This window comes from Cavia porcellus, unplaced genomic scaffold (genome assembly GCF_034190915.1).
Source record: "Cavia porcellus strain 051 isolate PalLab524CR breed Dunkin Hartley unplaced genomic scaffold, mCavPor4.1 scaffold_1, whole genome shotgun sequence".
Taxonomy (NCBI): Eukaryota; Metazoa; Chordata; class Mammalia; order Rodentia; family Caviidae; genus Cavia; species Cavia porcellus.
Genome location: NW_026947484.1, coordinates 47,618,197 through 47,644,844, shown reverse-complemented (window position 1 = coordinate 47,644,844; position 26,648 = coordinate 47,618,197). Strand labels below are relative to the sequence as shown.

At 38.2% G+C, this 26,648-nt stretch overlaps 1 protein-coding gene and 1 pseudogene across 7 annotated transcripts in view; one reads left to right on the top strand and one right to left on the bottom strand.

Moving 5' to 3' along the window:
• Fermt2 (FERM domain containing kindlin 2) overlaps positions 1-26,648 on the top strand; it is a 73,487-nt gene that overhangs the window by 32,043 nt on the left and 14,796 nt on the right. For 4 of the 7 annotated variants that reach the window (XM_013154622.3, XM_063247808.1, XM_063247802.1 and 1 more), the window contains exons 3-8: positions 77-310; positions 17,137-17,271; positions 23,557-23,589; positions 23,929-24,154; positions 24,264-24,366; positions 25,979-26,086. In XM_013154622.3, coding sequence (XP_013010076.1) covers positions 77-310; positions 17,137-17,271; positions 23,557-23,589; positions 23,929-24,154; positions 24,264-24,366; positions 25,979-26,086 — 839 coding nt within the window. The remainder of the gene's footprint in view (positions 1-76; positions 311-17,136; positions 17,272-23,556; positions 23,590-23,928; positions 24,155-24,263; positions 24,367-25,978; positions 26,087-26,648) is intronic. The other 3 variants (XM_063247813.1, XM_063247804.1, XM_063247814.1) reach the window with 1 other exon arrangement.
• LOC134475833 (protein CEBPZOS-like) lies at positions 7,528-7,939 on the bottom strand (annotated as a pseudogene).

Below are 26,648 nucleotides of genomic sequence, written 5' to 3'. Positions count from 1 at the left end.
TAGGTTTAATTTCTCTGAAGGTAATCTTGATAATTTTTTAATATTAAAAAATCTTGCTGATTTTTTTTTCTCCTAGATGTAAAGAAGGATTGGTCCGATCATGCTCTGTGGTGGGAAAAGAAGAGAACTTGGCTGCTTAAGACACACTGGACCCTGGATAAGTATGGGATTCAGGCAGATGCCAAGCTTCAGTTCACCCCCCAGCACAAACTGCTTCGCCTGCAACTTCCCAACATGAAGTATGTGAAGGTGAAAGTAAATTTCTCTGATAGAGTCTTCAAAGCTGTTTCGGACATCTGTAAGACTTTCAGTAAGTATTAAATAAATTTTTCCTTAAAATATGAGTCCTGAGATATACATGAGATGATTGCCATGTACTGTAACTTATCCCAAGGGGTGATGATTAGGGTAAACTATGTAGTTATTTGAAATGTATGCTTCATTATTTAAATTTTTTTTGTTAATTTAAGATCAATCTTGAGGCCTAGCATGGTGATTCATACCTGTAACCCCAGCTACTCAAGAGCCTGAGACAGGAGAATTACAAGTTTGAGGCCAGCTTTAAATACGAAAATTTAAAAATAGGTCTGGGCATGTGGCTCAGTGTTAGTGCACTGGCCTAAAATGTGCAAGACCTTGGGTTCGTCCCTGTGGCCCCACCAAAGGAGGAAATAAGAGGAAGGGAAGGAAGGAAGGAAGGAGAGAAGGGAGGGAGGGAGGAAACTGTTGGGTTAGGGTAGAATAAAAGGAATCTAAGAGAGATTTTTTTTCTTTACTAGAGTTGTACTAGATGTTTATTGTGTATATCTTTTTTGGATGACTTTTATTTTACAGAAGGGGAAAGAAACAGGCATTTCCAGAGGAATGTGGCTTTTGCGCTGTTTCCTTACACTCAGGTCACTATTTGACTTGGTAACTTGGGGGGCCAGGTCGTGTCACTTCCTCGCTGAATGCCTGACCCAGCTCCTGAGGAAATGACTTGAGTGCTTCAGTCTTTGGTTTGACTGCTCTCATCATAGTTCTATTTATGTGTTCTGAAGCGGCCTGGGGATTACTTTTGGCTGACCCAGTTAGGTCATATGACAGGAAGTATTCAGCCACCAGGGAAGGTGTGAACCGTTTCATCCCACGTATATAACTGTTGGGTGTATTCCTTTTAAAGATTCTTAGTTCAAGATACGTTTAAATTTTTTTATATTGTAGTTACAAATAGAACTATAGCATTTTATATGTGTTTTAACTCAAATTAAGAACTTACCAATTTGAATTGAAATTCATATCAAATAATAGAAACTAAATGTCCACTTGTCCTTTTTGTTTGTTTGTTTGTCTGTCTTTTGAAACAGAGTCTTCACTGTGTAACCTAGGCTGGCCTTGAACCCATGATCCTCTTGCCCCAACTTCTTGAGGGCTGGAATTACATGCATGTGCCCCCCATGTACCTTATTATCAGTTTTTGGTATTAATTTCTACAAGTTCTTTATAAACGTTAATTATTTGGAAGGTATATGTGTTCAAATAATTTCTCCTGTTTATTATTTTTATTAATATTTGTTTTTGGGTTTTTTTGGTCATATCAAAGTTACTGATTTATGTTTTTAGGGCATGGTAAATAAAATCCTTTCCTTCCCTAAATTGTAGGCATCATCTGTATTTTCTTCTAAGAGTCTTGAAGTTTAATTTTTCATGTTTAGTTCTTCAATCTATTTAAAATTTTGTTTTGTGTGTTTTGTGAGGTAGGTTTTAAGGGGTTGGTTTGTTTGTTTGAATGTGATGCTAGGGATCAAACCCAGGGTCTTCTGCATACTAGGCAAGCAGTCTGCCACACCCAGTGTTGCTGTATCTATTTTGAATAAAGCCAGCTGTTTAAAGTTACCTCTTTTTTTACCTGTGATACCAGCTTTGTCCTACATCATATGAGTATCACACTAAATTTCTCCAGCTTTTTCGTGAATCTGTACATTTGCTAGGACTAGTATCCCTTCCTTGTTTTTCAGGATTGCCTGGCTGTTGTGTCATTGTATATTTCCATACGAAATGTGAACATTTGTTATTTTCCAAGGGAAAAATTTGTAGAGGTTGGTGGGAAGTACATTCAGTATATATACTAAAATACAGAGATTTTGTGTAGACTTGTTTCCATCTATGGATAAAATTATCCATTTGTTGAGGTGATCTTCTAGTAACATTTTGTCTAGAAAGATAGGGAGAGGAAAGAAAAGGAAAGAAATTCTCCTACAACTTGAAGTCAGGAAGAAGTGACTCAAGCTCATTCTCTTGGCAGTGGCAGCTGCATCTGTCTCCTGAGGACGGAGTCACCGCATCTCATCTGTGCACCCAGCGTGTTGGCCTCCTTGTCCTGAGGCCTCAGATAATGTTGCAGATTTGTATTTGCAAAGTTAAAAGCTAGATTACAAGAAGATAGTATATATCATATGTCTAAATGGTGTCCCATTTATGTTTAAATATCTGCATGGAGATAACATCAGGAGAAGTTTCACTAATTGTTGACAGGTGAAATTTCAAATATGCTGTATTTTCAGTTCTTGTAATTTAGGAATTGCTGTTGTTAAAACTGTCATATTTATATGAACTGGGAAAAAAACCTGTTTTTTCACTTAAAAACAAAACTACTTTCAGCTTTCAATGATTTTAAGAATATAAACTTTTAAAAGCCAGAATCATGTCATTTGGTCATAGTCTTAGCATAGGGCATGAATTTAGAGAATATTAGTTGAATGAATAAGAAAGAACAAATATTAAATCATTAGATAAATTAGGGTAGGTTAATCCTGTCATTGGAATTGTGTGGAGATAGTGATCCATTACAGGATGTTCAAGGGATTTCTGTATCACTAGATGATTAAGTTAAACTTCCTCTATAAACAGTCCCATCACCCCCATTCCCACCCCACACTGGGAGCTGAACACAGAGCCTTGCATGTCCTAGGCAAGTGCTTTACCATCGAACTGGATCTCCAGCTCTGCTCTAAGCTGGACAGTTAAGTGTCAATGAGTTGTCAGTATTCATGTATAGAAATTTAGACAGGCTACAGTAGTGAAAGTTTTACTTACAGAAAAGAAGAGGGTCCTAATCAGTGATAATTCTATTTGTAGATGTATTTACAAAAATACTTTCAGAACTGGGGCACTAGAGTATGAAACTGTCCAAAGCAAAAGAGATTGGGCTTTTTATGAAATGGTCATTTCTACATGAAGGACTAGGTACCAAAGACAGATTTCAAAATCTAGCTGGTACATTATGTATATTTAGTGACAACCCAGGTAACTAACATGTGAAGAGAGGTAGGTTTGTTTGGATACTGGTAACACAACAGGTAAGGCCCTATGTGAGAGCACCAGGCTCTGTGCTGTGCGTCATGGAGAATTTAAGGGTAGGGTAAGAGTAGATCTCACAGAGCAGGGATCCTGAGACAGGGCCATTTGGAGGACAGTAGGAAGCAACTAGGACATAAGTAGCCAGCTAAGTAACTGTGAAGTTGAAGTTTGGTTATAGCCAGTTGACCTCAAGTAATAATTAATACATAATGGCTTAATGTGTTTAATAAGTAATAACACTGTTCTTTTTGCTATAAAATCTTCCTCAGAAACACTATAAAATTTGTGTATTAGGAAAGAGGGAGGTATTTGATCTGCAAAGCAATTAAATCAGGTTGATGCATCAGCCCACTGTCTTTTGTGCAGCTTGTGAGCTAATTCTAATTAAACCTGTACATGCCAGGGGGGCGAGGCTGAACCCAGGGCCTCATAGAGGGCTGATAAGTGCTTCAGCGCTGAGCCACACCCCCATCCCTTCATAGTGTTTTATTTGGGGATATAGTGTCACCAGGCTGCCTTAGCTGACCTTGAATTAGTAATCCTCCTGCCTCACCTTCCCAAGTAATTGGGATTACAGGCATTTGCCACTATGCCTAGATCTTTTTACACTTCTAATGTTTAAAAAAACAGAATATTTTAAAATATGAAAATTAGAGAAATTCAAATTCCCACCTATAAAGTTGTATTGGAAGACAGCCATGCTCATTTATTAAGTATTATCTGCAAAGGTTGCTTTTATACCAGCAGAGTTGAATAAATCTGCAAATCTTAAAATACTGACTATTCAGCTATCTGTGAAAAAAGTTGTCAATCCCAGAATGAAATTATTGAGAGATACTAATGTTTTTCTTTTATCACTGAAAACTGAATTCTGAAAAAATCTTTATAGTTATTCCCAAGAATAATTTTCTTGTTAATGATAGATTACTTAATAATATTCAAGCCAAATAAGTAATCAAGTATTTCCCCATATTGAAGTGAACTGCGTTACTTGACCTCTCTTGGGGTCCATTCCATGGCTCTTGCTTATGGTAAGAGCAATAGAATTAGCTCTAAGCAAAATGGCATTTCTGTCACCCAAGCATCGTTACCTCAGATTACCAGGGAGTGTGAAGGGCGCCAGCTGCTGACAAGGACTGACCCAGAGGTGTTGGTATTTAAAGGTGAGTCATCTAATTTGGTTGAACATCAACAACTTTCTGTGTTTTTTGGGTTTATTTTTCATTTGATAAAAATTATCTTTTTGTTTACAGTTTAACTCTTCAGAAAATGTTTCTGTGTAATGATTAAATGAGGTTTAGCTGCATTTTCCTGTTCTTTTTTGAAAGAGCCACTGTTGGCAAAAATACTGAGTTCTTGTTTGTGTTCTACTGTGTTGGCCTCACAAGTGGAGAATCTTGCTACACAGAATGGCATTTTTTTTTCCTCCCATAATTTGACAATTGATATGCAGCTACTGTAAAAGAGAGTGCTCTGTGTTTATGTTAGCAGTCTGTTCTCATAGGATGTGTAATACGGGTCTTTCTGCCATGGTATTAGACATAGGTTAATTCACTCATGTTCTTTCCTTCTCTTCTAACCTTTGTGAAGAAGCATGTGTGCATGGCAGAGATAGAGAACAGAACTCAGCTGAACTGAAGCTCCACTGTGTTACGTCTTTTAATTATAAAAGTAATGTGACTTAGAAAAGTTAAGCTATATGTAAGGACTCTACAGGTTTTAGTAGTAACAATAAAGATTGACTTTTTTATAAAGAAAAAGACAAAAAGGAAATGAAGAAAAATACTTTTTACCCATTTCTGTTTCTACCCTCAAGGAGGGGTTATACTTTCTCTTAATTCTAAAAATTATTTAGTGCTTCTTTTACCTTACAAGTACCAGAAATCCAAACTTGTTTTAAAAAGGGCTTAATTTTTACATGGCTAGAAGTCATATGACAGAACTATAATTGTGTTATTTAATAGCAGTTTACTAGTGAGTTTTATTCAGTGCGTGTGCAGGGATAAGGTCTCCCCGTCCCTCTTGGTGTTGGGTGGCCTCAGTTTGTGGGGTGTCTCTTTAGTGCCGCAGACCTGCAGCCCTGCAGGAGGTAGAGGATCTACAAGCTCTCACCCCAAACCTGTCTTAGCAGGAAAGCAAGCCCTCCCTGCAGCTCTGCTCACATGTCGTTGACCCACCTGGCATCAGTTGCATGACTGTCTTTAACTGGAGGGTGGCTGAGAAAACAAGTATGTTTCTTTATACTAGCGACAGACAGAGGAAACGGAGGCTGTTAAAAGTTTGGGTCTGAAATGTCCCCTAGGCGTCTCCTGTGTTAGAGCAGGGGCTTTTGGAAGGTGATTAGATTCTGCTCAGCAGTGTACTACCCACCGACCAGGCTGGCCCGATGTGCTGTTAGGAGGTGGGCCTGGCCTGGAAGGGTGTGTGTTGTCCTGCTCCTCCCTTCTCTCTCTGCATCCTGTCTGCTGTGGTTGGGCAGCTTCCCCCAACGTCCTCCCTCCATCAGACTTCTGCCTTGGAGCCCAGAGTGCCCACACACCGTTCTAAACCGTGAGCCAAGGCAAATGTGCCTTCTCTAAGGTGCAGGTGCTGAGCATTTTGTCCCAATGAAGGGAGTAAACTAACGCAAGTAGAGTGGAGAAGCAGCCCAGGCACTTATTCATGTGCAGGTCTGCCACAGGTCCCAGCCACAGCCCCTATCAGTCAAACTGAGCAAAACTTCAAAGATTAAGGTCAAATTAAATAACAATTTGATTAAAGAAAGTACTTAAGAGCTTATGTAACCAGTGTCTTTTAATTTCTGATCTTTTGGTCAGTTATTAAGGTATAATTTAAGGTAAAACGATCTTACGGGTAGAATTCAGCACATTTTGACAGCTGTATTCCAGAACAGAGGAAAAGTTTCATCACCCTGAAAATTTCTCCACAGACTTTGTCTAATCCCCTTTGCCCTGCTGACCCCAGCAGCCTAAGATCGACCTCCAGAACTAGTCTGGCATTTTCTGAAATACCATGTACCTGGAGTCATTCAGAGTGCGGTCTTTTCAGGATGGTTTCTCCCACTTAGCAGAACACTTTCCACCCTTCGTGTTGGTTTATATACCGAGTTGTTCTGCCTTCTTACTGAGTGGTGTTCTGTTGTATGCATAATATCATATTTTGTGTATTCGCCAGTCGGCATTTGGAATCTTTGGCAGTTTGGGCAAACATGAATAGAGCTTCTGTGGTCGCGTATTTGCAAGTGTTTGTGGGGACGTAACCTTGACGGGTAAATACCTTCAAGTAGGATTCTAGGTCTTACGAGAGGTAAATTTAACTTTAAAGAAATACTGACATTCTTTTTCAGTGTCTGTACTACTGTGCCTTCTGACAACTAGTGTCTGTTACTGGATGTCTTTGAAACCTTTTAGTTTTTAGTATTTAGTGGATGTGAGGTGCTCTGTCTCCTTTGGACTTCCAGTTGCATTACCCAAAGACAGTAATGTTAAATGTCTTTATGTGATTAACTTCCACTCATGTATCTCCTTTGGCAAGATATGTTTGAATTCTTTGCCCCATCTCTTAAATTAGGTTGTCATTATATTGTCATTATATTGTATATATGTTTTGAAAGGATTTTTCTCAGAGTTGGCTTACCTTTTCATTCATTAACAGTTTTCATAGAGCAGGTTTCAATTTTTAAAAATCATTTTATTAGTATGTTTGCAATTCTTGCTTTTACAGTCAATCGAGAGTGGTTTCATGTACATGTTACAGCTTGGTGTGTTGTTGGTTTTTTTTTTTTAATCCCTTTCCCCTTCCGTCCCCACCCCACTCCCTTTCAGTCCTCCAGCCCCTTTTGGGTACTTGCTGATATTATTCGTCTTAGCTTGTGTTGTGGCCTACAGTGTTTACGTTTATTGAGGTCATTGGGTTTCTGTATGTGGCCATCTTTATTGCTCTCGTTTCCCCTTACCCCGTTTGCTTGGACCACTTCCCTATTGCAGGAGATCCGGCCCCTTGTCCCTTTTTATCCTCCTTTATCATTTTCCTTTTTTTTTTTTTCTCCTGGTGACAGTTTTAAGTTTTTAATAAAAGTGTAGGAAACAGGGTCAGGCATTGTGGCGCACACCTGTAATCCCAGTACTCAGGAGACTTAGGTAGAAGGCTCAGAGAGTTGAAAGCCAGCCTTGCTTGCGTTTACTTTTCCTAGTTTTTGCTACCCAACCATTGTTCTTGATCTTGCTCTCTGGTTCCATAAAATCCAGACTGTTCAGTGGACTTGTAATACACTTCCAACATGAAAGGAAGTTCTTACTATTGTTTGCCTGAAGTCTTCACTTGTGTTCATTTTATTAAACAAGAAGTGCACTCCAAAAATGCCCCTAAGTTCAGCTACCAACACTCCTTTAAAGATCTTCTTTGCCAGTGGTTCCATGGTGAGGCATCCGGCGGCCACACTTCTTTTTCATTTTCTCAGTTTGTACTTTTCTGCACTTAAATGAACAGGTTTTAATTTTGATGAAGATGAATTTTTATGATTTCCGTCCCCTCTTTTATTTTCCTCTTAGTGTTAGATTGAGGGGTTTTGTTACTACATTTGTCTCCACCTCCGACTTAATAGTAATTACTGCTCTTTGCTCCCTAGTGTTCATTATGTGATTCTTAACTTACAGCCCACCTTCAAATAATAACTATGACCTTTACAAAGATTGTACCATTTTATAAATTTCCTTCCCTTCCGCCATTCCTGTCCTTTATGCTATTGTCATGCATTTTATACTTTACTTTTACATGTGCTAAAATTTATAGTATGTTACTATTTGTCATTTAAAATAATAGTGTATTTAAATGAGGAAATTGGTGTTTCATAACTGCCCACATAGTTGCCATTTTTGAGTGTTCTTCTGTTTTAAGAATCTTTTTTCTTTTACCTGAAGACCTTCATATACTTTTTTGGCTTTTAATGGAGGTCTGCTGGTGGTGAAATTTTTTACTTTCGTTTTTCTACAAAAGCATCATTTTTCTTTATTTCTGAAAGACATTTCAGCTAAGAGAAGAATTCTCAGTCTTCTCCCCTTAAGTAATTAATGTCTTTCACTTGTCTTTTGGTTTGTGTAATTTCAGAGAAATCTGTTAACTGTTCTACTTGTTCTTCTATGTATTTTTTGTTTGCTTTTTTAAGACTTGGTTATAGTTTTCTTTAAGTTTTGATTTCATTGATTTCATAGATTTGTGAGTCTACAGTTTCACAAGGTTTTGAAGCCACTATTGGTTCTTCAAATAGTTTTTGTTGTTTGCACCCCTGGCCCCCACGGTTTTGGACTACTCCAATTTCATGTGTGTCACCCTATGTTACTGCTCCGTAGGTCACTGTGTTCCCTTTTTTAGTAGTTTTCCTTGCTTCATTTTGTGTATGTCTGTTAGGTCTTTGATTTCCTTGCTCTTTCTGCTCTTAATCTGCTATTAATCCCAGCCAATGTGTTTTTCATTTCAGATATAATTTTCATCATTAATAGTTTGGCTTATTTTTTAATACGAAACTTTCTCTTTTCTCTCCATTATGCTTTACTCTAAATATTCAGAGTACATTTAGAATAGCTATTGTTAAAAAAAAAAAAAAGAATAGCTATTGTAATATATTTGATTACTGATTTTTTTGTCTGGGTAATTTCCGCTTCCCTTTCCTTCTGTTTCCCATACCACCTCTCAGGTACTGGAGATTTAACCTAGGGCCTTTGTACTGAGCCACACCTCCTGTTAAAAGTTACCTACTGCTTGGATGGAACTTGTTCCGTCCCAGTTTGTATACAAGCACTGGGTCTGAGGCACAGACCACTGTCCCAAAGATATCAGGATATAGCACAGTGGTCATCTTTAATTTCCTATTAACTTCATCTGGATCCCTGTATGACTTATACTGTTGTATCATGACTGATCTTAGTTAAATCTGATTTATTTGATTGCTGCTTATTGACAGATTTTATTCAAAACTGTTAGGTTGATGGTATCAAGTTGGAGAGTATAGACAACTATACTGAAAATGACAATGATTCATCTGATCTGATTACTACCTGTTTTTGTAGCTCTACACTATCTACAAAGTTGTGTTTTTATTAATAGCTATGTACTGATATATTCAGTTATACTTTATCTGATGAAATAGCCAATTCTGTTGATGATAACAAGAGACAGCACAGTGACCACGGTAGAACTCCTTATACAGCAGTTTTATATGTCTTTTTAGTTTTATGTGTCTATAGGAAAATGTTTAGTTCTGTCTTGCTTTGTTCTGTTTCTCCCTCTAATATAGAAAGGATAGAAATACATGTTAAGACTCATGCTCGCGTAAAACATGTAAACAGTATATGAGAACTGATCTTACAACACATGATGAAATGAACAAATACTTTGAAGGAAAAAAAGGCACTGCAGTACCAGTGCTGATTCTGGTGTGTCATGATGTGAAATCCAGCAATATTATTAATCTTTGTTCAGAATGATTTTAATCTACCACGTTTTGTTAGGTCTCAACATAAATGAAGATATGGATAAATACGTACATGTCTAAGTGTATAGGATTGATAGCCATATTGCTTAGTTTTTGTTGGATAGTTGAGCAGAACTGTTTGCAGTCTCCTTGGTTGAATTCCCATTTATATATTCCACTTTTGTGTCTTGAACAATTATTTGTAGGGGGACAATATGTAAACATCAACTAGTGATTTAGTACTGTTTATTTCTTTTCTTTGAAAGTATGTACTATTTCTGCCTGTTTTCTGTTTTGTTTTGTCTTTCTTTAAATAAAATTTTTTAAAAAATAAAGTTTTGAGTTACCTTGATAGTGCTGGGTCGCAGGCGTGTCCACTGCCTGGCTCTTCCCCAGTCTTGGGAATAGCCTCCTCCCACAGATGAACAGGTAGGGTTCAGCCGACCTCCAGGCACAGCCTTGCAGACTGCAGAACTCTTATGGGCATTGCTTTCCAGCCACAGTCGGGCCCTCATGACCTCGCCGAGTGCGGTCCAGGCACCTCGGCCTCCGGCACCTGACGTCCCTCCGGGACCTGACGTCCGCATGCTGTACGGATACGGCTGGGGCAGTCAGCTGAAACAGCCAAGCCCACTGCCACCCTGCCGCCTTCTTCTCTCTTCTGTTTGGTACTTAGTGTTCAATGAAAGTCTTTCTTTTCTTTCCTTTATTTCTTACTGTTTTAAGTAAAGCCAGGAAGGTAAATCCACGCCCTGGTTACTCCATTTCAGTTGAGACCTGTTTTAATTTATTTTAGATTTTCTACTAGCTTTGTGTTATTTTCCAGAAGGCCTTTGTGTTTGCTGGTGGAAGAATTGTTTATAGTAGCGGAATTGTTTCTTTGCCTCCAAGACACATCTTAAATCTTGTCACTTATTTCTCTTAACCCCACTACACTGGGCATCTGTACCACCATCTCTCCCTAATTGTTCTAGCAGTGGTTTGTTTTATTCTTGCTGCTTTTAGTGTACTCCTTATATAATAAATAAGTTTTTGAAATTTTTTAGTCAAAACAAGTGAATTAATGAAGAAGAAGAAAAAAAAAAGACAGCACAGAACCACTTTTCTGTCCTATTTTTCCCGTCCCTAGTCACATTCTCTACTCCCTCATAGGTAAAGTTTCTGGTTTTTATTCCCTTATGTTCAGTGGTGCCGTAGTTGCCTATAACCTACACACATCTGCCCATCTAGGCTGTTACATGTAATACAATGGAAATGCTTCACAAATAGTTGTTACACTGTATTATTTAGGGAATAATAGCTAGAACAGTGTGTACATGTTCCGTACATAGGGTTTTTTTCCTCTAATATTTTCCATTTTTGATGTAGAACTCACAGGTCAGCTGTGTGTTTAGACTGCTATTTCTTTGATTCGAGTTTTAGATAATCTGCTGACTTTTTGCTCAGCCTTTTCTGTTTTTTTAATAGGGTTTTTTTTTTTTTTTTTTTGATACCAGGGATCAAACTCACGACCTTGTGCTTGCAAGGCAAGCACTTATGGTGTTGAGCTAAATCCCAGGCCCCAGCCTTTTCTTTAACTATTATGATTTTTGTCTAAGTCAGTATAATTTTTATATTACTTTAACAAAGAGGCTAATTTTATTTCTGAGCCAAAAGTATATACTTTGACCTTTCCTATCTCACAGGGCATTTTATCATTTCCTTCATTTTCAACATAAGTATGTTGCTGATTGTTCTGCTATTTGTGTCTTTTTCAACATGATCAGATAATAAGCATTGTCCGCGCGACCCACTCTTTTTCCTGAACACTCTGAGGCCCTCCATCCTTCTGTTCCCTTTTGGGGAGGATGTTTTCCAGGCAGGGGTGTATATCCCACCCACTGCCACAGGACTTCATCACCATCCAAGGAAAATATATTCCCTGTCTAATATTTTGATCCTTGTATTTTCTTCTGGATTGTTTTCCTTCCTTATTTCGAAGAGATATGTTCTCCATCAGTGTTACATCAAACAGATGATTGGAATATAAATTTCTGAGATTGTATATTTGAAACTCTTTATTCTGCCCTTTGATAGAATTGTATCAGAAATTACTTTCCCCCTTAGAATTAGGAAGTCATTGTTCAGTTGGCTTTCAGCTTTCATTGTTGCTACTAACGGTCCTTATAGTGTTCTTCTGTTTTCATCTCTGGACTGCTTTTTTCTCTCTGGAAACTTTGTGAAGGTCTTTTCTCTGCTACTTTGAAATTTTTGGGCCGTGTGCGCTGGTTAACATCTTACTTTCAACCGTTTGTAGTGAAGTACTAGAGACTCCTGATGGGGTGTGTTTTGTTTTGTTGGTGTGGGGAGTGCTGAGCAGTGAAAGGTTTCTGGAGACAGTCTCAGTAAATTGACCTGGAACTTGCGATCCTCCTAAGGTAGCCTCTAAAGGAGTGGGATTACAGGTCATCCTGCCTAGCTTGACCAGGATTGTAGTGCTTACAGTTCAGCTGCAGCAAGGATCCTGGAAGGAACTAAATTATGAACTGAGGTACCACTGTGTTTTCTGTTCATGTGAAATTTTCTTACATTAAGTCTCTTTCTCCCTGTCTCTTGTGTCTGTGTGTCTGTATGTGTGGTTTTTTGGCTTGGTTTGATTTTTTTGGTGAGACAAGGTCCCATTCTGTAGTTTAGGCTGGCATTAAGTTAACTATATAGCCCAAGACGACATCAAATTCTAGCATTTCTCCTGCCTCAGCATCCCAAGTGCTGAGATTACAGGCGTACATTACCACACCTGGCTAGATGCTCTCCTTGGATTGATCTTCTTGCCCAACATTGTGTCTCTTCTGCTAGACTTTTTACATTGTAACTATCAGACTTAAATTTTCAGTGTTTTATGTTTTTATCTGAATATTTGTTACACAGGTATTCAGGAATACATTTGAAATTTGTGGACCTTGTAAGTTACACCTTAGCAGACATGTGAAAATAAATGAAAAGGATACATGCACATTCATGTTTATGCCCTGCCTGTTCTTTATTGTACTAATCTTTCATAGGTGCCACTGAGTTAGCACTTTTAAAGATTTTTTTTGTTCTCTGCACTACAATTTCTCCTTACTTGTCTAACTATTGTTTTGGTATTCGATTTTATGAATGCTAAGCACAGGTTTTCCCAGTGTGTTACATACACTCCCAGGGTCCTTTTTGTTTGGTTTCTGACTTTCACTTTAGAAGCTCTGGTACCACTCTTTGCCATCATGACAAATTACCATAAATTTAGCGACCTAATGCCAGTTTCTTACACAGTTTCTGTGGGTTAAAAGTCTGGCCCCGCAGCATGGCCCATCTGAGTCCTCTGCCTGGAGTCTGCAATGGCTGGAGTTAATGTCACCAGGGCTGTATTCCCTCTGCAAAGCTATGTGATAAGGAATCCTGTGGCTCTAGGACTAAGATTCTTCCCTGGCTTATATGCCAACAGTCATTTTTAGTTTCTAGGGGTCTCCCCATTTCTTGTGGCCCCCTTCTTCCATCTTCAGAGTCAGCAATAGCAGTTTCTCACCATTTAAATTTACCTCACCCCGCCTGTCTCCCCTCTCCTGCCTCTCTGTTTGTAAGGAATGATGTAATGCCACTAGTCCACCCAGATAGCCCAGGATTCTTTCCTAAGATTGGTTGATTAGTAACCTTATTTCCATTTGTAAAGTTTGATTAGGTAGCCCTGATCAGAATATTAAATTCTCCCTGCACTGGAGCCCTTTCTCAAGGGGCCAGTGACCACTGGCTGTATTTACTTTCAGTTGTGAATATGTCCCTATGATGGGAAACTGTTGGTGGCTGTCAGCTCATTTTCTGCCTCCTCCCCTTACTCAGACCTTGAACAAGCTTATGTCGGTGTCTAAAGTGGCTTTTCCTTAGGACTGTTCAGGTTTTTCTTTAAAGGATCCAAAAAGTAGGCTAGGTTGCTTTAATCTAGTAAAAGAGTGCTTCGTGATGCTTGGATGTTTGCTATGGGAAATCTGTGTTTCCAGTGGTGTTGCCTGCTTACACTCATCCTCACTGATAAGCTGTTTATTACGCTTCCGTCTGACTTCTGCCTGCTAAAATAGTTTTTTGGCATTTCTTTCTGAATGTTTTCTTCCTCCGTTCCTTTCAAAACCCTAGCAAGTTTATGCTCCCTCTTTGTGACTTTGGCATAAAAATAAATGCACAGGTTTAATGTAATTGTTTAACCAGAAACTTTGAAAATTTTTAAAAACTAAGATGATTGTTTGCCTAAGAACATTATGCTTCAATGTCTGCCTCAGTTTCTAACCCCATGGTTTGTGTGTGTAATCCATGTAAACTGGTCTTCCTGATACCTTATTGATTATAATGAACATTAAATGTTTTACAGTGTAACTTCTGATATAAAAAGGTTCAGAAACACTTGTTTGTGTGGTATTATAAATGCTGTATCTAACTAGTGAAGTTCCTTCTTGATACAGGGCATAAAATAAATTGGTAAGATCTGCATTCCTGCATTAGCAAATTAATTACTATATATATGGCTGACTGGGTTTATTTTGGTTGTTTTATTCACACTCATGTGCCCCATTGACTCCCCAGTCCCAATACAGGACTGCCTGTCCTTAGAATAGTATGATGTCTCTCTGCCCTCCCAGAAGCTCCCATTCAGAAGTTGGAATTGGAATTACCCACAGAGCTTTTATACAACAACCATGTACTTTGTTATTAATATGGTTGTTGCTATTGTTGATGTCATAGGTGGTTCTCATGGGTGCAGCTAGTGTAAGAACTGCCTCATCTACTTAGGGCAAACCAAAAGCTAGGTAAGGATGGTCATTCTTCTAGTTACTTAGCAACTAGTTTGTGAACTGACAGGAAATGTCTTAGGAGCACAAATCTCAATGTATGAATCATGTAGCTTAGTAATTCTCTGGCCCTGGGGAGCCTGCCAGAAACCTCTGCAGATACTTTTCAAGTTAATCATAGTCAGTGTCCCCCACCCCACTGGACATGCGTGTGGTCAGTTGTGATGGAAGCATGTCCTTTCTCTCTGGTTGTTTTTTTATCCTTCAGAACTTTCTAAATTTTTCACTGTGTGCTAGTACATAATTTACTTAGGAATGAAGGGGTTAAGAGAGAGATTCCCACCATTGTCACCCTGTTCCTCACTTAATATTAACGTACTGATCACCAAATGTTTGGAATTTTCTAATGCTTTTGTTTTCATCCCAGTATGTCAGACATGACATTTAAAGCCAAGTATATACTGCTCGTTAAAAGTGTAGTTCAAAATCATTAGGTCTCTTAGCACATCAAATCTTGTTGCTTTAAAAAAGCAGTCTTAAGTCAGACATGGCGGTACATGCCTATTAATCCCAGCTCTCTGGAAGGCTGAGACAGGAGGATTGCCAGTTTAAGTCCAGCCTGAGCAGTTTAGGTTTAGCAACTGACACTTAAATGACTTAGTAAAACCCTATCTCAAAATAAAAAATATGGACTGGAGCTGTAGTTCAGTAGAAAAGTCCTGGATTCAATCCCCAGTGTCACACACGTACACAGTCTAGCTGGAGATAATGGTTCATTTGTATTAAGTGAACATGGCTCAAAAGGTATATTTGAAATACCTTCTAATTTTCTGAATGTACCCAGTTTACAAGTAGTGCTGATGCATCGAGTCTCCCAGATCATGTTTAAAGATAAGTGGATTAGCTTTTTACCTCAAATATACAAGAATGAAAAAAGTCTTTGATTTTAAATTGTGTGGCTTTAGCTGAAAAAATTGCACAATTTTTAAGTTGAAATCAGATAGTATTCTGGAAGCTTTTAAGAAAATGACAGAATTCAAGGAACAAGCATTTATTTTTAAGATGATTTCTGCTTTTTAGTACCTAAGATATACTTGCCCTGGATTATTAATAATTGGATAGTAGATACATTACCTACTGAGTTCAGGGTAACTTGTGGTCAATTCCATTTTCAAGTTTTAGAAAATAACCTGTAAAGTACAGAACAAAAACAGAATTTAATATTCCTAACACTAACAGTCAAATAGCAATAGAAAATCAAATAAAAGTCTCATATAGTGATTAAAATGATTTTCTGGTGTTACTTAGGTATGAGGTAATGTGTATGTAAATATTTTTTTAAAATGGAAAGAAAACAAATTGCTATTTGTTGATTCTGACATGCATATAAACTTTGATTTTAAGAAACTTGAGAGAAAAATGACCAAAGGAAGGAAATACATATAAATGATAAAAAACATGAGATGCACATCATTACCAAAGAATATAAATTAAACAAAAGTTTTCCAAATGAGCAATTTTTTTTAAAAAATATGTTCTAGCCTTGCTCTTTTTTAAAAATTATTTTAACTTGGGGCTGGGGATTTAGCTCAGTGGCATAAGCATCTGCCTTGCAAGCAGGCGATCGTGAGTTTGATCCCCAGTACCAATAAAAAAGAAAAAGAAAAAAAAATTATTTTAACTTTTATTCAGTAATTCCACTGTAATGAATTCTAAAAGAACACAGTGTGAGAAAGATGTACATAGGCATTTGTTAAAATGTGATTTATAACATGCTCAGATTTAGAATGGTTAAGTTACATTTATTTTTAAAATGATGTGGTGTGTATTACGCAGCTATTAAGTGATCATTTGTGTGATCATTCCAGTATTGAGAAATAGTTTGTAAATGACTCATTTATATTTGACTTCCAGATTTCCTATCATGATTATTTTTGTAAGGAATGTATCATTACAGTAGAATCCATAGACAATGGTTTTACTTTTCAAGGTTTTAGTTACCTGTCATCAGCTACTCTGAAAATATAATGGCAAAGTCTAGATGTAACCATTTTAAACTGTGGTGTGTTCTGAATGATCCTGAGCAGCGTGACGGCTGGGGAGGCGGCCGCCCCTCATGCCATGTGTCCAGACTGTGTGCACCCTGGCCTCACCCCCCCCCCCACTGCCTGCCAGCCATTGGTGTTAAGAATCCTCACTTAGCAGAAAAGCCTGACTCTAGTGTTAGCCCAAAACAGTGCCTGAGATTCCATATGTATGAGGATTCTAGCATTTGCTTTCCTTATGTTAGTGAGTTATCTGTGTACTTGAAGGTCATTTCATTTTTAAGATATTACTGAAAAGAGTGCTTTTAGTAGTTGATTTTCTTTGTTTTCTGGCTTTGCTACATTTTTTAAGTGGCATATATCAGTTTTCTACATGGTATCAGTGTCTGGCAGAATTCAACATACATAGAAGGAAATTACAGATTTATTAAGTGTATTTAAATTTGCCTTTGTTTTAGTAAAATAATCTGTTTTCTTATCTTAACAGATATTAGACATCCTGAAGAACTTTCTCTCTTAAAAAAACCCAGAGATCCAACAAAGAAAAAAAAGAAAAAGTTAGATGACCACTCTGAAGATGAGGCTCTTGAATTAGAGGGCCCTCTTATCACTCCTGGCTCAGGTAAGACCCTGAGAAGCAAGGAGCTGAACATGACAGCCCTATGTTGTGTATTTTCATCTTTTGGTAGAGGGTGAACGCTTGTGCAGGTCAAGAAGGTGGTCAAGCTGAAAAACAAGCGGAAATCTCAAGCACCCTTCCTCAACCATGGGATCACTTTCATTCATGCCGTTAGTTTCCATGCACACTGTCATGTTAGCCGATGATAGTGAAATTGATGAAGAGGAAACCTGGTTTCTTGCTCTGAGAGTCAAAAGAACTCCATTCTTTGGCAGGGATTGGAGGCTTTTTAGGGTATAAAGTAGTACAAACCAGTAAACCAGCAAGTACATTATGACTTGAAACCTTATTTAATCACAGAATGTCTTCTTCGTGCTTTGCACATGCCAGTTTTCTTCCGTACATACTTTTCCTTAAAGTTCTGTCTTTCAAAAAGCTTTCTTAGATTCCTGATTAGTATCCTGCTATCGTAAGTCATCAGGCTTTTCGTGTTTGATATTGTACTCCACATTGTCCCTCAAGTGTGGACTTCCTGCAGAAAGGACTCTCACCTTTTTGTACCTGGTATATGTCAGGTGTGTGAGTGTCTGTTGGGTAGCCTAAGTGCTTAGTTAAATGGGTAACATAGTTCTTTAATCCTGGACATACACATGGTCTGACATTAGTTTCCCACGTTTCAATTGGTCATCCATTTATAAATCCACTGCATAGGATGAGTCCTCACAAATTTGTGAACTGTTGTACTGATTTGGTTCATCACTGGATTTTTAAGTTCTCAGAGGGAGAGGAGCATGGTGACAGCAAACACAGTATTTCTGTGCGGTGCCCATAGCAGTACACTACACTTGCACAGGCACGCCTGTGTGGCTTAGCCTCCACACTGCTAATTGGGGTGCCTCCAGGCTGCTGAGCCCACCAAAGGGCTGAGAGGGCAGTGTCTGGAGAGGACGAGGAAGTACCGAGTGCTCCCACATCACCTGACCCGTGCACCTCTTCAGTCTGGCTGTCCGCAGTCGTTTGTGATAAACTGGAAATCTAGGAAGTCAGCTGGGAGCATTGCAGCAGATTACCAAGCTCAAGGCGAGGGTCATGGAAGCGGCCTCAAGGCCAGTTGACAAGCTGCACCTCGGGCCTGCTCTCAGAGGCTGGGATTAGTTCTTCAAGAGGAGAGGTCCCTTGTCCAAACCAAAAGCAATAATTTTGGCAGGTTTTTTAAAAATACATATATAAATTCAGTTTAAGAGCATAGTAACAGGGCTGGGGATTTAGCTCAGTGGCGTTAAGTGCCTACCTAGCAAGCGTGAGGTTGTAAGTTCAACCCCCACTACTCCCCCCCCAAAATATAACCAAAAAAATTTACTTAACACTTTATCTTAAAAGCATGAATAGGTAGTTCTTTGTAGCTTTTTAAAAAGAAACTTTTTAAATGTAGGATTAAAGCCCTTTTAGAGTGAGTCTGCTGTTTGGAGTTCTAAATCTCTTTTATATAACCCTTGTCTGTCCACGCCCCTCCCCTTAGAGAGTTGGAGCCCCAGGCCTCCACTTTTCCACCATGCTCCATCCCAGCTGTATGTTAGCTGTCTTTAAGGCTAAGATTTTAAAATCTTCACAAAGCAGTCTAGTGCAGAATGTAAAATGTACCTGTTTCTTCCAGTTTTTTGTAATTGCTGATCCTCACATAATTTAGTAAGTTATTTTCTCTCTTCTCTATCAAGTCCCTAGTTAATTTAGTTATCATGGGCTCTGCATATCTTTCTTTTGTTTTTATGTTTTCCAGCTTTAATTATTGTAACAAACAAAATTGACATAAACTAACGACTTTGAAGATTAATTTACCAGCTAGAGATTTCAGGATATTATGGTGGATTTTATGGGTAATGAGACAGGTTAATAGTTACATGATTAAGTAGTTCCTGCCATACTTGATCTGGTGTTCAAAGATAACAAGTGTACATTGCGGCTATTTGAGATTTTTAGGATAATTTTTGAGTATATCCTGTTTCATTTGGTTTTGTTTTATCCTGTTTCCAGAGACTAATGAGCCTCTACATTAGATACTAATTTGTACTTCTGTGGTTCCCTCTTTATGCTGGTTCTAAGCTGCCAGATTTCTGATTGGCTTCTATTCAAGACCAGCATCCACCTCTTAAGCGCCCATCTTGAGCTCCCTTTTCTTACTCCCACCAGTTCCCTTTTCATCCAGACTGCAGCTGCTGGTTATTTCTGGGTCTGTGTACCATTCCTGTTCTTTCTTCCCAGAGGCTTGACCTTTGGACAGTGTCGAGTGCCCTGAGGGACACTTCTGGACTGTTCTTTGCAAATGGTCCTTTTCAGAAAAGAAAACCAGTGTCCTTTTCAGAAAAGAAAACCAGTGTTTGTATTGAACGGCTGCTACTGCTAACAACCACGTTTCTTGAGCAGCTCTGGTCCCAAACACTACCAGTAATCTTGTACTTGATCCTCACTAGTTTTGAAAAACAGCATGAGGAGAGTGGTGCAGAGTGCTGACTCTGCTGCCAGCAGCACACCCCTAGTCAAGGAGGCGCCAAGGCCGGTGGACCTGCTCTTATTAGCCAGAGACCACACTGGCTTTTGGTTAATTTTAGTGGCCTCATTTGCCTTTAAAAAAAAAAAAAAAGCTTAAATTTTCCCCCAAATCTTTACACTGTAGTCTTTTTTTTCTTTTTTGGTCCCAAGGATCAACCTTATGACCTTGTACCTGCCAGGCAAGTGCTTGTGTCACTGAGCTAAATCCTCAGCCCCACACTGTACTTCAAATGTATAGTGGTAATCAGAAGGTTCATAACATCTAAATCAGAACCTGTAAGAGTGACAGATTGTGTAAGTCTTAGTTGGAATTTGGGACCTGAGAGAGTTTCACCCAGAAGCCATGGGTAAAAACTGTTGTGCATACAGATCCTCACACTGCTGGTCTAGTTAACAGGTAATCTTGAAATTTTGAGATTATCCAGCAATGGCTAGCTAGACTGGGAATGAAAAAAATATGTATTTCACAAGAAAAGCCATCCGAGAAGGTACTAGCAGGATTAGAAGCATTTAATAATACTGGTTTTTTTTTTTGTTTTTTTTTTTTACCGGTACCGGGGATCGAAGTCATGACCATGTGCTTGCAAGGCAGGCGCTTATGCCACTGAGCTAAATCCCCAGCCCCTAATAATACTGTATTTTATTCTTACTGATTTTTTTCATCTTCCTCATTAATTGTGATGCTAATGACAAAACGTAGGAAATCTGGTTTATAATGTAAGCTAATGAACAAAAGCAGTTGGGTTAGATCCGCCTTTTCACCAAATTCTCAGGCTTTAGGGTTGCCCTGATCAGTTTTGCACGAACTATTGCTGCTTTCCCGTAGGAGTTCATATCTAATGTGAATTACTAATCCATGTCTTAAAGATGCTTCATTTTGTAGGAAAGTAGGCTACAAAACAACACCACAAGTAAGCCCAGCAGTTCGTTTTACTCCTCTTGGTGGTCTCCGATTTGTAATAGATGAAGCTACTACCCGGTCTAAGAATTTATTTTAGAGAAAATTTAGCTGAATAGAAGTAAATAAGCAGCCAAGCATGGTGGTGCACACCTCTAATCCCAGCACTCTGAGAAACTGAGGCAGGAAGATTGCAAGCTTGACATAGTGAGGCTTGTCTCAAAATTGTTTTAAAAGGCTAACGCTGAATCTCAGTGTGGGCCTTAGGTTCAATCTCCAGTTGGGCAGGGAGAATGTATAATGTCAGATCCCTCCAACATTGTCATTAATTGTCACAGTTAATAAAATGTAACAAGATCATTTAATACATATTATCGTTCACTTTAGAACTCCTGTGATTTTGATGGCATCCCCATTTTGCTTCAAGTGTTAATTTTCCCAAGGTCATGAAGCTCATAAGTGGCAAAAGTACAGCTTATAATACTGAATGATGAGGCAGATTTCACTGTGATAAAATCCAGTACTTTAGGAGCTGTTTGGTCAGATGGGGTTTTTAATGTCGGTAATAGATGGTTCCAGATTGTGTGACATTTTGAATTCATTTCTGTCTACCTCTAAAAAAAAATAAGATAGGAATTAGGCAAATAGGAAACAGGATAGTTGCAGTTGGCTCTGAATTGACTTAAGGAATTCAAACACTGCCTACCTCTGACCCAGCAGTGTAGCGAGAATTGGGAAACGAGTGCAGAAATGTTTACCGAAGCTCTGCTTGCAGTAGAAATATCAGTAACAAGACACATAGACACGTACCACTTGAGAGTGGCATGGATAAATCACAGCACACAAAGGTAGCGTGTACAGCTGCGGTGAAGACTGGCTTAGAATTTACAGCTCGGCTCTGCAGCTTACTAGCTCTTGACCTTCAACAAGTTCTTTGACCTTTGCATGAGGTTTCTCTTCTAAAATGAGAATAGAGCTATTTGAACTCTCAAATGAGTTATTACCACATACTGCCAATGCAACAGGCAGGAACAATCAAATGTGAAGTACACTGTATAGAAAACTGAGAGGGAAGAGATTGGAGTGTGTGACTGGTTCTAATACACGTGTGATTTAGAGTGTATTTTCAGTTGGAAACTTCATAAAGAAACTGTCCATTCTAACTTAATTCTGAACAGTAATTACAGTTCATCATACTAGGATAGACTGTGTCACTATTGTTAGTAGAAGATCTGTGCAATAAATAAGGGTAGATTTCTACCTAGAAGTTAGGTAGAACTCTGTCTGGGCCGGTGAAACAGCTCAATGGCACAGCGCCTGCCTGGCAAGCATGAGGTTATGAGTTTGATCCCCAGTACCAAAAAAAAAAAAAAAAGTTAAATGTTTTTCAACTCTTTATTTACTTATTTAGGGTTTTCAGCACCTTGTTTATATGCATATTTTCTGTAGCAGAATTAATCTCTGCCTACCTGACCTGGAATAATACTTTCAGTTCTTTAGATCTTTGTTTTAAAGATGTCACAGTTAGGGCTGGGGATTTAGCTCAGCGGCATAAGCGCCTGCCTTGCTAAGCGTGTCAATCCCTGGTACAAACTTTAAAAAAAAAGTAATACAAAGAAATAAAGATGTCACAGTTTGAAAAATACTGATCTAGCTTAAGGTTCCAGTTTTTTGAACAAAACTCTCTGAGACTTAACTATGCCAGTGTCCTGTGTCAAACACTTAAAAGATTTCCCAGCTTTCCTTTGTATTTTACAATGTTTAGATTTTACAAGTTGCTTCAGTTCTGAAATTGTAAGAACATACACTGAACATAAAATTGAGTATCTTGTGACTAGCAAGATACCAGATTTCCTCAGTAAAAGTCCTTTTGTTTTTACTTTGCCGTCTCTTCTTAAACTAGGTTGTGTCAACTCCAAAAATCTCTAGCATGAATATCACTTTTTTACAGGTAATTGATTCTACAATTAAAGGGGGGATGAGTTAAGAAAGGAAAGGGGGGCTGGGGATTTAGCTCAGCAGTGTAAGCCCCTCCCTGGCAAGTGCGAGGTTGTGAGTTTGATCCCCGGTACAAAAAAAAGGCAAGGGATTCTAAACATATTCCTCAATTAGGTAATACAGAAAAAAAACATTTTCTTTTGGTCACTCTTAAACAGTTTTATACCCATTACACATATTCTTTTTTGAAATTATGACTATAGGATAAAATATAATTTAACAGGACTTGGGGAGATGCTTTTAATAGCATTCTGAACTTTTTTAGATGTCTTAAGTAAATCTGATCTCTTTCCATGTTGCAGCTTAAGTGAGGAAGCATATATCCTCAATTGACTAATGTAAGAAGCTTTTATCTGTGTAGTCACTAGCTACACCCCTAGTCTCGTAAGACTGAAGAATTGTAATACATGTCTGCCTTTAGGAGTTCAACTGTAAAATGTACATATTTTAGAGCAAAGTTTTATCCACCATTTCGTGCTAATAAGATATTTGTAACTGTTGAAACTAGTTTAGAATTCACTGAGAAAACATAAAATTGATCTCCTAATTTATGTGGATTTATGTAGGTCCTTTGAGCTATGTTGACAACAGTATGACTTCAAAAGATGGCAGGTGTTGTAGACATGGATGCCTGACATTTCATTATTTTTTACCAAACTCTTGTTTTGCTTAGGTTTTAGTTTTAAAGTCCTTTGTTCTTAAATCCACTTGAAATAATGTACTTGAGTTTATGACACTCAATTAGGAAAAAGTCTTTTCCCCACTTTACTTTTCATCCTTTTGTTTCTGTCTTCTGTTGTTGCCTGTCCTTTACCTTCTGAATTCCTTTCTTTCCTTTCCTATAGGCACTGATGTTCTTTACATTGGCCCTCTGAAAGGTGAGCCTTGCCACGATTAAACACAAAAAGCATTAGTCTGTCTGCTTCAGCTGCCTCCCTATTTCCTAAGTCCCTTGAACTGACTCTTCCGTCAGAATCTCTGCCAACTTCATTGTATTCTTATGGCTTTGTTATTACACACGCTAATGTTACACAAGTGGAGATAGTGTCACGTATTTTTCACGACAGAGTAATGCACTAAGCTTTCCTTCCAGATTGAAGCTTGTTTCAGTGTGCTTTGTATCGTAGCATGTGTTGTCGCTGAAAATGAAAATTCTGTTCTTGATGCTGAAGATTCCGTTCTTCATACTTTCTCTTTTTCATGTCACTTACTACTAGGAAGTATATATTCAAGCCCAGGACTCTATAGTAAAACAATGACCCCCACTTATGATGCTCATGATGGAAGCCCCTTGTCACCAACTTCTGCTTGGTTTGGTGATAGTGCTCTGTCAGAAGGCAATCCTGGTATCCTTGCTGTCAGTCAGCCAATCACATCACCAGAAATCTTGGCAAAAATGTTCAAGCCTCAAGCTCTTCTTGATAAAGCAAAAATCAACCAAGGGTGAGTCTTGAGTACAGATAAAACTGAAACATTTCTTTGTCTGCCGAGTGGTAGAACACTTTATTTATTCCGCCTTGCTTTGTTCTCTTGCTCTAACGGGTTTGTTCAGGTGGCTCGATTCCTCAAGATCTCTTATGGAACAAGATGTGAAAGAAAATGAGGCCCTGCTGCTCCGATTCAAGTATTACAGCTTTTTTGATTTGAATCCAAAGGTACCAAAGGTTTAAAGGGTTTTTGTTTTTTGTTTTTTTTTTTTTTTCCTTTTCATTTGGATGTTTGTTTTTTGGAAGTAAGGAATTGATTGTTTATAGCAAGTTGTGAATGCTATAAAAACCCAAATCTTCAGGCAAAGGTATTTGTAGCAAGAGAGTCTATGTTAATAACCAGAAAGTAGGGCTGGAGGTTTAGCTGAGCCGCATAAGCGCCTGCCTGCAAGCAGGCAGTTGTGAGTTCGATCCCCAGTACCGATAAAAAGGAAAAAGACACACACACAAAAAAAAAAACCAGAAAGTATTTTTGAAGCTTTTTATTTTTTGTTAAGATAATTCAATTTTGGCTGATTTGGATTTTAAAGGGAATAATTTGGTACTGTAGATTTAGTAACCCTTCCTTTAACTGTGCTATAAGGAAAAGTTTTCTGAAAGATTATTTTCTCTTTTACCTTTAGATTACTAATTACATACCAAAAGATTTTGCTTCAAGACCACATTTTATTGTCAAATTTTTAAAATATGCATTTCCTACACAATAACCAGACATCATTATCTGTTCTTCCATGAGTGGTGTCACATGTGTTATTTTTCTGATAAGATTTACCTTCACTGTGAAGACCTGGATTTTTTCCCCTAAAAAATAATTGGCACAGAGGACTGAATCCTCCTCAGAATCCTGCTCTCTTTTGGCTGCCCTGTCACCCTTGTCACATCTAGATTACCATTTAGATCTCTTTGTTATGTGCTTAGCCTTATACAGTAGTAAGATACATATAAGAAGTCATGGAATACAGTACTTACTTAGTTACATTTAAGCGGAGCTATTTGGGAATACTTAACGTGGAATGAGGGTTGCATTTTAAGGCAGCATTGTTAAACATTATTATTATTGTTGTTAATATAATTAAATGGGTGGTTCAGTAACGTAAAAGTAAGATATATTTTCCACAGGTATACATGTGGACTCTTATAGTAACTATTGTTTCCAAGGACTTGGAAATGTGTCTAAATCTCCTCTTTGATAAGCTATTTCCCAAAATAATTCAATTGCTCCGGTTATATTTTTCTGTGGCAAGACACACTAACCATTCTGCAAAGTAATCTGTACTTCTATCTCATTTTAATATCTTAAGTTAGATTTCTTATATTAGAAGTATAATACTGGGCCGAGGGATTTAGCTCAGTGGCATAAGCGCCTACCTAGCAAGCGTGAGGTCACGAATTCCATCCTGGTACCCACCCCAAAGTATAATAGTGAATAATTATTTCCCTAGAAAATAACATGAATCTCTATTTTTCTCTCTTGCTCTCTGTCCTTTTGTGGTGCTGGGTGTAGGATCGAGGGCCTCGTTCATGCTAGGCCATTGAGCCATACCCTCACCTGCAGGACCTGTTCCTAATACTGTAATACTAAACGAATATCCTCTGTCACTGTAAATGGGAAATCACATGGTTCTGTGAAGGTGTATCTAGGCCGATAGATGTCTTTCTTAGAAGTAGCTGATAGTGAATAAAGATCTCAGACAAATAATTATTCAGTTTTTCTTGTTAAGCTTTCAAAGTCGATGTCGAAGGCAGTAAATATAAAAGAAATGTTTCTTGTGCTTCATAGTACGATGCAATCAGAATCAATCAGCTTTATGAGCAGGCCAAGTGGGCCATTCTGCTGGAGGAAATGGAATGCACAGAGGAAGAGATGATGATGTTCGCAGCCTTGCAGGTAGGTGGAGGGCAGGGGGGCCGTGGGAGACGGCTGCGGAGCTCCTTCTAAATAGTGAGGTGGCAGGGCCATTCCCGTAGCTTTTGGCAGTGCTCGTTTTCACTGTGCAACGTGAATAGATGCTTAGAAAAGCAAAATAAATGAATTTAGTCTGTCTTACTTAAGCATTTAGTGGTATATATGGTTATTTTTCTGTGTTTTGTGAGAAAATATCATCTTCTATCCCCATGTCTATTGGCTTGGTAAGTTTTGCCTTGGAAATAAAATGTATTAAAATTAGATTTCTTTTTTAAAATTATTTTATTTAAAGAGGAAAAAAAGCAAAACAGAAAAAGGGTAGAAATAATAATTTCAAAAAAATAAACAGTAAGAAATCACTAGTTGATAAATTAGAAATAGTTGTTCAAATTACAAAATTTAAGTATACAAAGTGGACATTCAGTGAGACTGCAAACAGTTCTGTTCAATGATCAACAAAAACTTAGTAATATGTAAAATTAGATTTCTTAAAGACCCTGTAACATGAACTGTGGTAGAAATAGTATATTTAAGTAGTAAAATT